Here is a 15229-nt window from a genome sequence, read left to right as displayed (position 1 = left end):
CCACCAAGGCAGGCGGCAAACGTTCAATTCCAATAGCACGTGATCAGACATCGAAGGACGACAGGAACGTTTAAAAATAATGATAGATAATGATATCTTACGGCCGGACGAATGCTGCCGCTTAAATATATGGCATGCTGGTAAAATTGCAGTACAGCAACGAAAGCAACAGTATCATCATTATTGTCGTTGATTTAGGTTATGTAACAGTACATAGACTTTTTTTCTTCCCCTTCATATACGACGGAGTTGATGTATGTACATACAATCTCTTATCTCTTTGTCAGTCACTCTGGCGTTCAATCTTACGAAAACAATCCTCCGTGAAGAACATATTGAGATAATTCTAGTCAATTGTCATCATGTTTCGCAGAGTTTATTGCTGTAAAAATTTGGCCAATGTAGCGTTTTTATCAACAGAAACAGCGACAGTGGCAAAGCAACAAACGTCGGTAAGTATTAGCGTGACGAAAGAAAAAAAAAAACACATTTCCTGAGATTTACCTACAAAACTTTACGATTGATTTAATTCTTTGTTATTTCATTTTTTCAGATTCAAAAATTCAGAGAACGACTGAAGAACGACACAAGTCGCAGTATATTGACTGATACTTTTGGAAGACATCACACTTACCTCAGAATATCGCTAACTGAACGTTGTAACTTGAGATGTAAGTTCAGGTTTTTGTCTAAGCTATCACTCAAATTTAATTTTCATCGAGATTCTTCAATGGTTTAAAATCTGTTCTTTTACAGGCACATACTGCATGCCAGCCGAGGGTGTTTCATTGACGAAGAGAGACGGCATTTTAACTACGGACGAAATTGTCCACATTGCAAGTCTTTTTGTCAAGGAAGGTGTCCAAAAAATACGTCTTACTGGGGGCGAGCCTACAGTTCGGAAGGATTTAGTAGAAATAGTTGGTAAGTCACCGAATCACATAATTTTCTGATATAATAAGTCAATCCAGGTTACTAAAAGTTTTTAAAAGTTCATTTGTAAAAAACAAGAAATTTTAATCGTGATTTTTCTCTGTTTTAAGGTCGTCTGAAAGAGTTAGATGGCTTGGAACAAGTAGCGATAACGACAAACGGGTTGACATTAACGCGGCAGCTTCCTACGCTGCAAAGAGCCGGTCTTGACGGACTTAACATTTCCTTAGACACTCTGAAAGAAGAACGTTTTGAAAAGTTCACTAGAAGAAAAGGATGGCCTAGAGTTATGGCAGCTATTGACTTAGCCGTCCAGCTAGGATACGATCCAGTCAAAGTGAGACAAATTATTACTTCTAACAATATCATAATTTTTTTGCAGATTTGTTATTTGCACCTGTATTTATCTTTTTTCGTGTTTCTTAAATTTATAGATAAACTGTGTTATCATGAAGAATTACAACGACGACGAGCTGGTCGATTTTGTCACATTTACCAAGGACAGACCTATAGATGTACGCTTCATTGAATACATGCCATTTTCAGGCAATAAATGGCAGGAGAATAAAATGGTTTCGTTTAAAAATATGAAGGAAATTATAAGAAGAGTGTACCCTGGGTTTAGGGCTCTTGAAAATGGTCCCAATGATACATCGAAGGTAAACTAACTGTGTTAAAAGAACTTTTGTTACGCTTTTTTAATTACCAGTCTTTCAAAATATGAACTGAAGTAAAATCCAACTTGAAATCTATTTAACATTAAAACTGGGTAGCCAAAATTTGATATTTCACATTTAAAACCCTTTTGTTTTATCATCATCAAACTTGAACAAGTCATGTTTTCTGCTCAGGCATACAAAGTACCTGGATTTGTGGGTCAGGTGGGTTTCATTACATCGATGAGTGAGCATTTTTGCAGCTCGTGTAACCGATTACGCATTACTGCAGATGGTAACTTGAAAGTGTGTCTATTTGAAGGAAAGGGCGAAGTTTCATTGAGAGATGCAATTAGGAGCGGAGCTTCTGAAGAATATTTACGGGAAATTATTAGCGGGGCAGTTTTGAGAAAAAAGAAACAACACGCAGGTGTGTTCACTTTAAACAATACAGAAAATGAGAATTGAATCTGAACTCCCTTAGTTTGTCTGATCAACGATGAGTCAACTTAGAATGAAAGCAGACCTATTCAATTTACTCCCTTCTTCGCTCTTAGATTCTTGTAAGACTAATCTAGCGATAACGGTCACGTTAATGTCACTTGTGTTACAGGAATGTTCAATCTTTCCCAGATGGAGAATAGACCTATGATTCTGATCGGCGGTTAACGCGAGGCAAGTGAAATAGTTGGTCTCTGCCCTATTTCCCACAAGAGACGTTATCGCTAAATTATAAACATATTCGATAAACGATGCAAAAAAACAAAACTACACACAGATAATCACATCGTCATCAATTTTCACGGATTCATTTTTAAATCCACATATCAATTACAGATCACCTTGAAGACCACGTGTATTCGAAGAGGCATAATAATCGCAATTGGAGTTCAAAGTACAAGGGCATTATCCGCGCGAGAGAGAGAGGTGCAACAAAACTTTCTGTAATTCGACGATTTTCCACACTGACTCATGTGGATAGAAAAAGCGGAAAAGCCAGTATGGTGGATGTGGGTGAAAAACAAATTAGCAAACGCACGGCCAAAGCTAAAGGATCAATTTGTGTGGGGGAAACTATTTGCAGATTAATAAAAGAGAATAATTTGCAAAAGGGAGATGTTTTGACAGTCGCACAATTGGCAGGAATAATGGCTGCTAAACGCACTTCAGATTTGATACCTCTCTGTCATCCGTTAGCTTTGAATTACGTCGATGTGCGTCTGACATTGAACGAGACGCTGAACGTAGTAGAAATTGAGTCGGAAGTACGATGTACGGGAAAAACGGGAGTTGAAATGGAGGCATTAACGGCTGTCAGTGTGGCTGCACTAACGATATATGACATGTGCAAGTCTGTAACTCCCCGTTATTCTATGGTTATATCTGATATTTGCCTCCTTTCAAAAACTGGAGGAAGTAAAGGTAATTTTAACAGAAAAGATCTCGAAATCGATGAATCAAATTGAACTATTTAAACCGATTGAATAAAATCAATATCCTCCTGTCTGTATTTTCTATATACTTATTTATAACAATTATTGTTCCTTGGCTGCTGTTACTCTAAGGGGTACGATTAACTTACTGTAGATGAAATTTAATTTACGAATACGCTAAGAGAAAAGTATTATTATCATGAAAAAATACAGTTATGAGTCAATTTATTTTTCTCGAGTGAAACAGGTATGAAATTTTTATCGTAATTGTTTCACGCAAAATATCATCTACTCCCTGCATTAATTCAGAAACGTATTTACAATATAGTAAAAATATGAGCATAATGTTTCAAATAGAACTAGTTCTTGAGTATTACGACGAAAACAAACTAATTTAATTGTTTTTGCCATCGGAAATCAATATTGGTTTGTTAATAAATAAAAAAAGGATATATTTAATTGATAAATATTCATGAAAGTTGTTATGTTGCATTATTTAAGCTGATATACACCTATACGTATATCATTGTCAAGTTATGTATATTATATTTTATATATTTTTATACTCCAATGTTATACTTTGTATTGAACCGTTACTAGAAAATATACTACTATATATATTTTAATAATGGCATGTAAAATTTGTTTTGAAGTCCATCGTTTCCCAACTATTTGAATATCTAGCTCTACACACTCTTCTCCCTCATTTTCTACCCTGCTTACAAAACATTGAATGCAAATTCTCTTGCTGGAAAATGCATAACGGATACTTACTTTCGGAATCGATTCCAGTGCAGTATCTGCCCTCGTCCACTCTAATTTATCTCACATATCTTGCACGGATCACGGTAATTTCCGTTTTGTAGGTTCCTCGTGTACGCGAACTTGGAGAGTCGAACGAGGTCCACACTTCCACACATTCCCAGCTTTGTCCAAAATACTCGCACTAGCGGTCACTTGATATTGTCCGCCACCACTTCCACTTGTGCTACCTCCGCAGACAGCAGCTGCGGCCCCAGGACTTCCTAAGGAGAGTAGAAACTCACAGGCGAAAAAGTCGCGGTGAGGTATCACCGTTTGCTGTAGTTCGTTCATGTTCGTATCCTGTAAACGACAAGCAATATACAGTCATCGTCGTGATTTCACTAGTCAGGTAAAATTTAGAGTAAACAAAATCGGACCTTCTGATCTGTGTTGATCTTAGATGGCGGGGCAGTTGAAATGGAAATGCAGACTGCAGCGACAGACCGAAACAGAGATGCACGTCTGCCGTGTCTCAAGACACCCTCAACTTTCAGGGCAAGCTGGCTTCCTTGAGGTAGAGAAACAGGCTCGCCAAGAACACGCGGTTGTGGAGAAACGGAGAGCTTCACACTGGTGGCCTGCAGGGCTTGGAAAAAGTAGCGGGGCAATGGAAGCCTGACTTTACCCCCAGCCAGCAGCGTCACCTGCGCTATTAAACACCCGACTCTTACGTGACTAATCGCCCCACCTTCTCCTTCGCCTTCTCTACCACAGCTCGGCGCCAATCTGTACACTTCTGTGCAACAACGTGCCAATTGCCTCATCTCGACGGATTCACCAAAATTGAATTCCGTTTCATTAGGCTGGCACATCGCTGCTCCGACACCCCCACAGACTCGTTCCACGCTGTTAGCCATCAAACGACACATTTCTTGCAAACTGTAGAGTTCATATTAAGGAGTTTTAACACAAAAAACCGATCGATGGCTCAGGCAGAACTGATGATAAATATATTTCCTTAATATTATTTTGTTTTTCCAATTCAAGTACGACTTTTAGTTTTTCTTTTTTTGCCGAAAAGTAATATTTTTTAAAGCAATCATCTGCGACTGTGATTATTATTAATTTTTGTAAGGGACTAATTAGTTCTTGCAAATGGATACTGAAACCCTATACACGGTTTCAAATAACTATAATAAATAAGATTTTCAAATTGAAAAGGTAATTTTTTTCACTAGCATAAGCAAGGTTTCCGGCTACTAGACCTGTTAAAGTGATTTTTTGGTGAAAAGGATACGCTCTGATGTTTGCTAGTGATCCTGGATCAGCGTCAAATGCAGATTGATAAAGCTTTTGGTAATTCTCTGCGCAATTCCTCAACTCTTTTGCAGACTTTCTCAGCTGGTTGAAGGGAAGAAATACGTTTTTTATTCACCTAGATAAATATTTTTTACCAAATACGATCTATATTCACCTGTTGTGTAACACGTCCAAAACGCTGCAAGTCATCTCTAGTGGCTAAAACAACTGTGGCCGCAATTGCTGGTGGTGGAGCAGTGCACAAAGACCTGCAATCGACAGAAATAAATTAAGTTAACATCTGCATTAAGCCATGTTTGAAATAAGTTACTTGTCACAAAATGCGTCTTTGCCACAATGCAAGATTATTACACGGTGCAACATTGACCTGCAGGAATGTAGAAGCTGCACCATACACTGAAGAAATTCACATCGCAATTTTGAATACTCGCTGGCGAATTGTAGACTCCGTAACGGCGTGCTAGCTGCTTTAAGGGATGCACATGCGCTAGCATACCGGGCAATTGCTCCATTTAGTCGTTCGACTGTGCCCAGTTTTTTCTTGACTCCGTCACTCTCTTTTGGATCGTCCCTGCATTATATTAAACCCAAAACAATCAGTTTTGTTACAATTTAGTGAATGACTGGTAAAACCAAAATTTGACAATTGTTAATTTGAACTCACAACAGATGACTCTCTGCGCTGGTGACCAAATAAAGACCGGATAGCCAAAAGTGTAACTGCTCAGAAGCAACGGTTTCCTTGAGGCTTTGAAATATCTTTGTAGACACACTATGATGGCCGTACCTCGCAGCTCCACGAGCGATACGGTATTTGGCCCATCCGTCAACGCTAACAACGACTTTCTCAACCGCTTTCAAACACTCTGCGTTCCATTCGTAACCACCTGCCACAGTTTGGAAGAGTAAAGTGCACAGCATCACCTAACAAGCAAAAAATATTCATTTCCAAATCCTAGCAAAGCTGCTGCACTTAAGCAGATATATACGAGTAGAAATCCGACAAGATGGTGAATTTTAGGAACTCATTTAGGGTTTGTTTTGAGCAAAAGCATGTAGATCAAGCTTCGTTTGCATTTTTTTTAAATTAATATTAATAGGAAGCATTGTTATTGACAAACACATCAACTGTTTCGCTCTGTCGAAAATTGGCAACCTTTTCTGTTAATCAACGAAGAAATATGATGATTAAAAAACAATTTGGATCGTGACAGAGAGAATAAACTATCCAAGAATACTATCCCCAATTTTGAAGTGAATCACTTCAGCCGTTTCTGAGATATCATCGCTAATCATTCGTAGGCACTGCAAAACATGTCCCAGAGCATAATGGTTCACATTAACGTCAATAAAAATGCTTTCTGTGCTCGGTTCTAGTAAAGAAAATATCTAAATAAAGCTTGATCTACAAACTTTTGAATAAAACAAGCCCCAATCCAATTGTATAATTTTCAGCCGTCTATTCGTGTACTCTCCCAATTAAAATATCCATACACACAGAACTTTTCGCTACCTTTGTGTGAACGTGAGAGGTTTGTTCAAGCTTCAACAGAATGTCAGGAAGGAGCGGGAGCAGCGCATTTTCACCTAAACTGCCTATAGCCCCCAATGCTTCGCACAGTGCTACAGTTTGACCCTTTTCTTGCCCTCCTTCGGTGTTAGCATTTATCAGAGTTGATCCAATGGCGTCAACGAATATGGGGCAATGTTTAGGATTAGCTTCGCACAGCTTCACCGTCGATCGCAGGCATACTTTTAACTGGCGTAGATGACTGTCGTCTAATGCCAACAAAACGATCAGCGACTCGAGGCAAGACACCACGTCAGCATCTCCATATGCCGGCAAACCTTCTTCGTAACTAGTTGAATGTAGAATCATTATTGATCACAGTTTAAGGATTTACGAGATTTCCTAATGGAAAAATAAAAGTGTTTATTTACCAGTAGCAAGCTACTCTAGCCAAAATTGTAACTGCTTTGACGGCGACGAGAAGATCCGGCGAGTAACATGCGTGGACACACAGGCAGAGTAGCGGGCTATCTTTCTCCATATTCGCATCACAGGTTACCGCACTTTGACTAAGCACCTGTAATTTTTGAAAATCAGTCTTGAGCCTCGGAATAGATTGCACTTAAACTTTTTTTGGAATTAACTTTCTTTACAAATGTTCAAAAAAGTTAAAAATATTACATCACCTCTATTACATCCAAAGTTCTAATTAGAAGACCAGAGTTAACGGTTCCATCTTGTAACAGTGTTGTTGTGCTATCTTTAACAGGAAATAAATATATCAGGCTTATTGGCTAAACTTAAACCTGTAGAAAGTAAAATCTCCGCATATGTTTAATTTGAAAATTACATTATATCTCATCCACATCCAAACTAGTGCATACATAAATCGAAAATAAAATTTACCATCTTGTTTTACTTCATTATTTGCTTGACTATCTTTAATAATTTTAGATCACGTCTGCCAGGAATTCTAATTTGTAAAAATTTAAGACATACCGATCAGACTTGTGAGTGCCCCCTGTGGCCAGAGATGTGCACCTCTCCTAGCCAAAGAGTGAAGAAGATCGAGAGCATGGCGTTTAATGGATGCTCTTGGGTCGTTGTGTAAGTAACGTAATAGCAAAGCAACTTGTTCTGGGACATCTACTAGAGTGGCAGAAGCCAGTGTGGTCAAAGCGCTTAATGTTACCCTTACAAATTCCACCGCTGGGTAACTCCCCAGTAATTCCATACACAAGTCATTTACCTAGATTTCAATGAAAAGAGAGAAAATTCTAAGTAGTCGATTATTGGACAGCTCGTAAAATTTTTTCCATCAACTATTACGAAGTGAAAACAAGAACGATGTAAGGTTGTTAGTACCATCGAAGCTGTTGATGTGTCGTGATGCATGTATTGCAGAATTGGTATCAACTGTAACTTCATTGTAGCAGGAGTAGCTTGTCCTCTAATCATGTCCGATATCTTACTGCACATTGAAACTGCGAAGAGCTTGGATTGAGCGGCAAACATCTGGGCAGCATAAATTGCAGCTTCAACTTCCACAGAGTCGTGAGAATCGAGCGATCTTCTTATGCTATGATGCACCTTGACAAAAATGGTAGAGATTATTTATTTATGTAGATCAACGGGCATTAAATGCATAATTTTTATAACATTGGAAGTCATACTTGTTGTGTATAAGAGCTGGATAAATAAATAATTGCAGTAATATTACCTGCTGCCTTTCTGGTATAATCCCCGCAACACTGCCCAAGGTACGCAGAGTAAGTGCTCTTGCGACCGGATCATTGGAATGAATGACGCTAAAAATTCGTCTGACAAATTCATCGACATTAAGAATTTTGTCCAAGTGTTTTTCACTTTGTTGGCAAACCCTCAATACCCAGACCCGCAGAAAATTGCTGCCTATACGAAAAACGTCAGCCAACTTGAGCAGTGAAGAATTTATGAGAATTGGAAACGGATATTTTTCAAATAGGCGGGGAAATCGTACGATAGCTTCGCACTGCTCTCCTATCTTGTTCGACCGAAGACCTGAAACAAAATGAAACATTGTTAGTAGATTGTCAGATTTCGAATTTTTTATTTCAATTTTTAATCATCCATTTATTCGATCCGCTAATACGTGAAGCTTTTTTCTTCTATAACTACAAGCTGTTACTTGTATTACTACAAATTGTTCAGACGATTTATTACCGACTAGTTCAACAATTTCAATCGAATTGAGCAGTAGATTTGGATGCTACAGAGTTTTTTTCTCTGTTGAATAATAGTCCCGATACGAATTGTTCCACAATAACGTCAAAAATTTGTTTGAAAACCAGGGATGCATAGGCTAACCTCAAATTCAATAACACGTCATATCCCGGCGAAGATTATAATATTTTTAAGCATTTGATTAGTCCTACAGAAGGTGAGATTAAAGAGAATATTAGGAATACGAAGATGCTACAAAAATTTGAAGAATCTCCTACTTTATCATAGAAATTCAATGTGGTAGCTCTGACAGTCAAAGCAGTTAACCTACAATTTGAATTTTGCAATTACCTTTATCCAGCTCGATTAGAGCTGAATTTGCATCTTGCTCTGGCTCTCCTAAGCCTGTATCGTTGAATGCGTTCATCCTCATGCCGATCATCTTATAAAATGATGTGTTATATTAGTTTATTAGAAATTGATAATGTTGTGCTTTTCTCGCACGGCCCAAGTATGTTTACTTCGGTAAGCAGTGAGTACAAAATACAATTACTACCCGAAGGATCCCTAGGGAATTTTCAGAGCTCTTAGGAAACTGGGGGAATCTTAGGATGCGTTCCGAAATTAGTTTCCAGTGCTATTGGCAATCTCTTATCTCTTTTCCACTGCTGAGTTTGTGACTAACTCTGTCTCTGTCCTAGGGAGTTTTCATCGATCCCAGCCTGTTTCGGAACACACCCTTAGAGCATATAAGGGGGGAATGCAACTAGTTATAACATGTCAAACACTAGTGATGGCGGCGATGTTAAAGGTTAGTTGTCATTAAATAACCGAAAATAATAGGTAAACGGTGAAAGGATTATCCTAATGACGCAAAAAATATTAATCACCAACCACTGAGTAGACCCAAATTTTGGGCGAACGCATTTCGATAATACTCGAGTTATTCGAGTGAAAATGAGTCATCTGGTATTGGAAATCAAATGTGATCACTCAACAAACCGCCGAAATTGAGTGAATTGCTACTAAGCGAATACTACTTGTCACAAAATACTAAAAATTTCTCACCTGCGCGCCTACTAATTCCGTTTTTCATCACCCATTTATACAGGACCGGGGTCAGTTTAGCTTCGCAGGAAAATGGCCATGTATGCGCCCAATAATATTGAAATTACTGAAACAAGAAGCCGTTACACATACGGAATGGCAGGATCTATTTTACTCAGTTCACTTGGTCTGCTTATGGGACGAAAAAGGCCCCCCCAAATTGAGGGACACCCTCAAAGTGGACATAATGGATTTCATACAACAGGCGCAGCAGGTAATCAAAGTTCTGATTAGTATTCTTCCTCTCGGAGTCTGTCGGCGACTCTCTTTCAATTCACATCTATTATAATCCTTGTTTTACATTGATTCAGAGAGTATTGGCACATCAGGAAGAACAGGCGTTGCTCAAAGCCTACATAGCTGAGTGGCGCAAATTTTTTACCCAATGTAATTATTTGCCAACACCGTTTAGGCAACTAGAGACTGCACTGGCTGGAAAAACTAGTACACAGAAGAGGAATCAAGTGGAGGAAAGTATAGTCAGAAAGGTAATACTCGTCCCTTATTTTTCATGACTTTCTGCTGCTAGATTTTTTAATCGAGTCAATATTTATTTCTGAGCAATAGCTGATGCTGGACAGTTGGAACCAGAGCATATTTGGAGATATAAAACAAAGGTTACAGGATTCAGCCATGAAGCTTGTGCGGGCAGAGAGAAATGGGGAGGCGTTTGACTCGCAGTTGGTCATTGGTGTTAGAGAATCTTATGGTGAGACCTATGCAAATTAAAGAGGAGTTCTCAGTTAAAACAAATGGAAATCAAAAAGCAAATCTCAGAATTAATTCACCCAAACACGTTATTGATTCAACAATAACTATTGCAAGAATGACATTGCCTCGAGCAAAGCTTAAACTATGGTCTGAAGTGAATAACATAATGTGGAACGTTTTATAGGACGACTTGTTAAAAAATATCCTGACTTATATTTCAGTAAATTATGAGTAAAGTTAAAGATTAATTTTTAAATTTATTTTTATCTCTTGTAGTAAATCTGTGTTCAAATACAATGGACAAGCTGCAAATATACAGAGATAATTTTGAGGCAGCTTACATAAAAGCTACGGAAGAATTTTACAAAGTAAAAGCTCCCGAGCAGCTTTCTCTGCACGGAGTAGAGACTTACATGCGATATGCAGAGGTAAAGTTGAGAGAAGAAGAATTGAGAGCTCAAAAATATTTGGAACCGAACAGTGCAAGTGTACAGTTGTTGACGGATTGCTGCGTGTCCGTACTTGTCGCCACCTTCAAGTCAGCCATTCTCGCCGAATGTCCTCGCATGATTCAGCATCACGAAACAGAAAGTAATTTGAAAAAGAGACTAATAATCTTAGACAATATAAATCATAAGCACTAGATACGTCACAAATTTTTCACACAATTTTTATTTACAGAGCTCAGACTCATGCTCAAGTTGATGGATCGCGTACCAGACGGAGTTGGTCCAATGTTAAAAGACCTGGAAGATCACATAGCGAGTGCCGGTCTTGCCGATATGATGGCGGCGGTCGACGTGATAACCCAAGACTCTGAGAAATATGTAGAAAGATTATTGGATCTCTTTAGACGATTTTCTACTCTGGTCAAGGAAGCTTTTGACGACGATCCGCGATTCCTCACAGCCAGAGATAAGGCATATAAATTAGTTGTCAATGATTCAACGGTATTCAAACTAGAATTGCCTGTTAGACAAGGTACTAGTGCAGCTGCTCCAGTTGTCCCAACTAAACCTGTAAACAGTAATAACGGACAGCCAGAATCCAAGTGTCCTGAACTATTAGCAAATTACTGCGATATGTTGCTTAGAAAAACACCGTTAAGTAAGAAACTTACTTCAGATGAAATCGAAAGCAAACTTCGGGACGTGGTGAGCTCAATTGGGTTTCATATATTTTCAGGAGATGTTTAAACATTATCAGCTAAGTTCCTTACAATCATTAAAGTAAAATGTAAACATCTCAATACTCAAACTTAATTCTAGCTGCTGGTGCTGAAGTATGTTCAAAATAAAGACGTATTCATGAGATACCATAAGGCTCACCTCACCCGAAGATTGATTCTGGATACTTCGGCAGATTCTGAGAAAGAAGAAAATATGGTGGAGTGGTTACGAGAAGTCGGCATGCCTGCGGACTATGTAAATAAATTAGCACGCATGTTCCAAGACGTCAAAGTTTCCCAAGATCTGAATCAACAATTTAAAGAACAGTGCCGCGCTACCATTGCCGATAGCATTAATATAAAGGTGAAGTAAATGAGGAGTTTTTTTTTTCTTTTATAAATAGTTATACTTTCGTTTTCCCACGATTGACCTTGTTCTTTGTCCTACTTTACAGAAAATATATTTATAAACTATTTATGTTCATTTCACAACAGATATTGAACGCTGGCGCATGGGCAAGGGGCAGCGAGCGAGTCACTGTGAGCTTACCCCTTCAATTAGAAGATTACATCCCCGAAGTTGAGGAGTTTTATAAAAAGAAGCACAGCGGGCGTAAACTGCAATGGTATCATCACATGTCTAATGGAACGGTAAATGCACTGATATTTATAAGAAATTGATTAAAAAAATTGAAAATCTGCACAATGTCAAAGAACTAAACAGGAAGTAACATAAAATGAGTTTGCAGATAACGTTTTGCAATAAAGTGGGGCGATTTGATGTTGACGTGACAACATTTCAAATGGCTGTTCTATTTGCTTGGAATCAACGACCCTTTGAGAAGATTTCGTACGAAAATCTGCGATTAGCAACAGAGTTACCAGATACAGAACTAAGGCGTACATTGTGGTCGTTGTGCGCTTTTCCTAAACTTAGACGTCAACTCCTTCTAGTCGATCCTACCACTTACAGCCCGAAAGAATTCGCGCACGACACTCGTTTCTGGGTGAACCACGAGTTTGCTATTGTGTAAGTGAAAGTGAATGTGTCAAATCTGCGAATAATCAGGCGGAAATAATGTGTACTCTCTCCTAATCGCAACAATTTATCATTTGTTAGAAAAAATGGAAAGTTGCAGAAGAGGGGCAAGATCAATTTGGTTGGGCGGTTACAACTGTCAACCGAGCGAAGCAAAGAAGAAGACAACCAATCTATTGTACAGCTGAGAATATTACGAGTACAGGTATGATTTTTCTAATGATGGACAAAATAGAGGGAGAAAAAAAAACTAATGTTCAGATTGTTCTCAAATTGATTCGTTTCAATATTTTACAGGAAGCTATTATTAAGATTTTGAAAATGCGAAAAACGATAAATAACGCTCAACTGCAGACGGAATTGGTCGATATATTGAAAAATATGTTCCTGCCGAGTAAAAAGATGATCAAGGAACAAATTGAGTGGCTGATAGAGCACAAATACATTCGGAGACACGAGGACGACATCAATACTTTTGTCTACATGGCGTAGCCAATAACCAATATACGTGCAAACAGAATTTTTTAAATATTCATTACTATATTTTTATATAACGTTCAGTTTCCCTCGGTTAGATGTGTATGCTGACGAATATAACTATGAGATGTGACTTTGGTCCGTGTATCCTGAAGTAAATAATCAACTGTTGTTTGAAAAGAGCCAATTACCATATCATTCGTAGCAGTTCAGTTAACGTATTGTAAAATCAAATTGAGTACTGGAATGTATCTTGTGGTGTAATCGTTGCATACGTATCAGATTTAGGTAAGCGTCAAGTCAACGAATGAATATTTTCCTTTTTTTTTTTCCCGTTTCACTTCGTAAATGTGTCGACACCACCAGTAATTCCTTATACAGAACGAAGGTTGACGTTAATCTCAGTTTTACTGCTTAAACTATAATATTCGGACTAATTTCTAAGAACTGTTTAGTCTTCGATCGACCGGGCTATTATATTTGTATAGTGTATATAGGGACATTATATTTGTGAGCCTGTTAAGTCTAAGTGACGAATGTATTGTTGTCAAATCCGAGTAATCACCTATTTTTTCTAACATTCTCAATCTAAGTATGTGTATATTGTCAGCGACATGACGACGTACAAAGTTATCCAAATTCCGCCGATGTTTGTTTTTTTTTTTTCTCTTCAACACTGGAAAATGGAATATAAAATAAGATGTTGATGGTATTTCAGAAAAAAATCTTTGCGTTTTATGCGTGTAAACTAGTGACGAAAAAAAAGATGTATTCTATGTAAACTGCATCGATTCAAATCTGCATATTGTATAAAGCCTTGGTAATATTATAAAAAATTCTACCAGATTGTAAAATATAAAACTTGTGATTCCTCATGAATTAGAAGGGAGAAAAAATCGCATTTTTTAAGATAAACTTGTGGCATGTATCACGTGATAAATGATATTACATTTACCAAATCTTTCACTTGTTGAGCATACTATTGTTTGACATATCAAATAAGAATAAAAATTGGAATTCATGATAATAAAGAAAGTCCTACTTCCATTTGAATAATAAATCGCTTCAAAACATACACAAGTACTTTTTCCAAATTCATTCCAATCTGTGACAAAAAGGATTGATTCAACTGAAAGTAAGACTGTGAGAAAAATAACGATCTCCCAAAACATACGGAGTGTCTCTTTAAATAGAAATCTACAGGTTATCGATAGGTTTTATTATGCAGCCAGCTTATATGTATGTCATTTAGCTCAATTGGCAGTTCTTACCTTGTAAAAAAAAAAAGAAGAAGTGATAATGGTTCGACACACATTTATCGGCCTTTGTTATTAACATGATTTAATATCAATTTTTTTCGCATACCTTTTATGCATATTTCGTATTGAAATATACAATCCTTTTACAGGAACTATAAAATCTCTTTTTTCATCTCGATATTAATCTGTCTAGTTTACAATCGTGTTCAGATATACATACGTGAGTGAAAATAATCATTTTTTTCAATTCTAATTTCTAGCAGATATTAGCAGAGTTTATTTTTATCATTTATTTCATCAACAGTAGACTGTTCTATTTGCCTATTAAATACATAGTTCGATGACTGATTTGCTAACGGGTAAGCATTTTAATATTACAGATATAATATCTGAGACCGATTTATAAATGCGGTACATGTTTCTTTTTTAACTATAAAATAATACAAACACAGCTGGCGGTAATCGAGAGAAAAATCTTTGTTTTTATCAACTTTATTTTCACGAATTCAATCTTAAACATTAAGAGGCCGTGTTTAAATTAATTTTTTTTTTTTTTTTTTTTTTCTCTTTTTCGTTTTTCTTTTCAACAACAATCCGTCTGAATGAATCCCTAAATATTTTAAATACAACTTAATGCATAATTGATCTTAAGTAATAACTATATGCAGAT

General features: G+C 37.4%; 3 protein-coding genes across 5 annotated transcripts; 2 read left to right on the top strand and 1 right to left on the bottom strand.

Moving 5' to 3' along the window:
- Positions 1-29: 29 nt before the first annotated feature.
- On the top strand, positions 30-3094 carry LOC124414863 (molybdenum cofactor biosynthesis protein 1). 2 transcript variants are annotated; one of them, XM_046895969.1, is made up of 8 exons: positions 30-452; positions 554-671; positions 757-924; positions 1044-1270; positions 1368-1592; positions 1785-2019; positions 2203-2264; positions 2427-2560. In XM_046895969.1, the coding sequence occupies exons 1-7, from the start codon at positions 363-365 to the stop codon at positions 2256-2258; spliced, it is 1119 nt and encodes a 372-aa protein (XP_046751925.1). In that variant the 5' UTR covers positions 30-362; the 3' UTR covers positions 2259-2264; positions 2427-2560. The 2 variants fall into 2 exon arrangements, with proteins under 2 accessions (XP_046751925.1, XP_046751924.1); XM_046895968.1 differs by lacking the exon at positions 2203-2264 and having other exon boundaries at positions 38-452; positions 2427-3094.
- A 170-nt stretch (positions 3095-3264) lies between these two features.
- LOC124414860 (integrator complex subunit 7) lies at positions 3265-9312 on the bottom strand. The gene is made up of 13 exons (XM_046895962.1): positions 9150-9312; positions 8317-8636; positions 7962-8186; positions 7596-7845; positions 7283-7356; positions 7028-7173; positions 6600-6945; positions 5751-6010; positions 5454-5657; positions 5241-5334; positions 5064-5167; positions 4204-4705; positions 3265-4126 (listed from the first exon to the last, which is right to left on the bottom strand). Exons 1-13 carry the CDS (start codon positions 9238-9240, stop codon positions 3866-3868), a joined length of 2877 nt encoding a protein of 958 aa, XP_046751918.1. The 5' UTR covers positions 9241-9312; the 3' UTR covers positions 3265-3865.
- A 242-nt stretch (positions 9313-9554) lies between these two features.
- On the top strand, positions 9555-14404 carry LOC124414861 (cullin-5). 2 transcript variants are annotated; one of them, XM_046895965.1, is made up of 11 exons: positions 9555-9609; positions 9910-10119; positions 10217-10393; positions 10473-10614; positions 10893-11207; positions 11298-11770; positions 11885-12148; positions 12280-12435; positions 12534-12814; positions 12905-13023; positions 13116-14404. In XM_046895965.1, exons 1-11 carry the CDS (start codon positions 9559-9561, stop codon positions 13313-13315), a joined length of 2388 nt encoding a protein of 795 aa, XP_046751921.1. In that variant the 5' UTR covers positions 9555-9558; the 3' UTR covers positions 13316-14404. The 2 variants fall into 2 exon arrangements, with proteins under 2 accessions (XP_046751921.1, XP_046751919.1); XM_046895963.1 differs by having other exon boundaries at positions 12905-13028; positions 13121-14404.
- The last annotated feature ends 825 nt before the right edge of the window (positions 14405-15229 follow it).

Source organism: Diprion similis, chromosome 14, assembly GCF_021155765.1.
Source record: "Diprion similis isolate iyDipSimi1 chromosome 14, iyDipSimi1.1, whole genome shotgun sequence".
Taxonomy (NCBI): domain Eukaryota; kingdom Metazoa; phylum Arthropoda; class Insecta; order Hymenoptera; family Diprionidae; genus Diprion; species Diprion similis.
The sequence above is the reverse complement of the archived record's forward strand: the minus strand, read 5'-3'. Positions and strand labels throughout refer to the sequence as shown.

What these genes read in the sequence shown, in the direction of transcription:
- LOC124414863 (XM_046895968.1), top strand. Translation starts at nt 363, where the DNA reads ATGTTTCGCAGAGTTTATTGCTGTAAAAATTTGGCCAATGTAGCGTTT. An exon ending in TGAACGTTGTAACTTGAGAT is followed by an intron (nt 672 to 756) that starts GTAAGTTCAGGT and finishes GTTCTTTTACAG; the next exon opens with GCACATACTGCATGCCAGCC. An exon ending in GGATTTAGTAGAAATAGTTG is followed by an intron (nt 925 to 1,043) that starts GTAAGTCACCGA and finishes CTCTGTTTTAAG; the next exon opens with GTCGTCTGAAAGAGTTAGAT.
- LOC124414860 (XM_046895962.1), bottom strand. Translation starts at nt 9,240, where the DNA reads ATGATCGGCATGAGGATGAACGCATTCAACGATACAGGCTTAGGAGAG. An exon ending in CCTCTCACGTTCACACAAAG is followed by an intron (nt 6,011 to 6,599) that starts GTAGCGAAAAGT and finishes TTTGCTTGTTAG; the next exon opens with GTGATGCTGTGCACTTTACT. An exon ending in TTGGACGTGTTACACAACAG is followed by an intron (nt 5,168 to 5,240) that starts GTGAATATAGAT and finishes CCCTTCAACCAG; the next exon opens with CTGAGAAAGTCTGCAAAAGA.
- LOC124414861 (XM_046895965.1), top strand. Translation starts at nt 9,559, where the DNA reads ATGCAACTAGTTATAACATGTCAAACACTAGTGATGGCGGCGATGTTA. An exon ending in TCATACAACAGGCGCAGCAG is followed by an intron (nt 10,120 to 10,216) that starts GTAATCAAAGTT and finishes ACATTGATTCAG; the next exon opens with AGAGTATTGGCACATCAGGA. An exon ending in ACAGCTGAGAATATTACGAG is followed by an intron (nt 13,024 to 13,115) that starts TACAGGTATGAT and finishes GTTTCAATATTT; the next exon opens with TACAGGAAGCTATTATTAAG.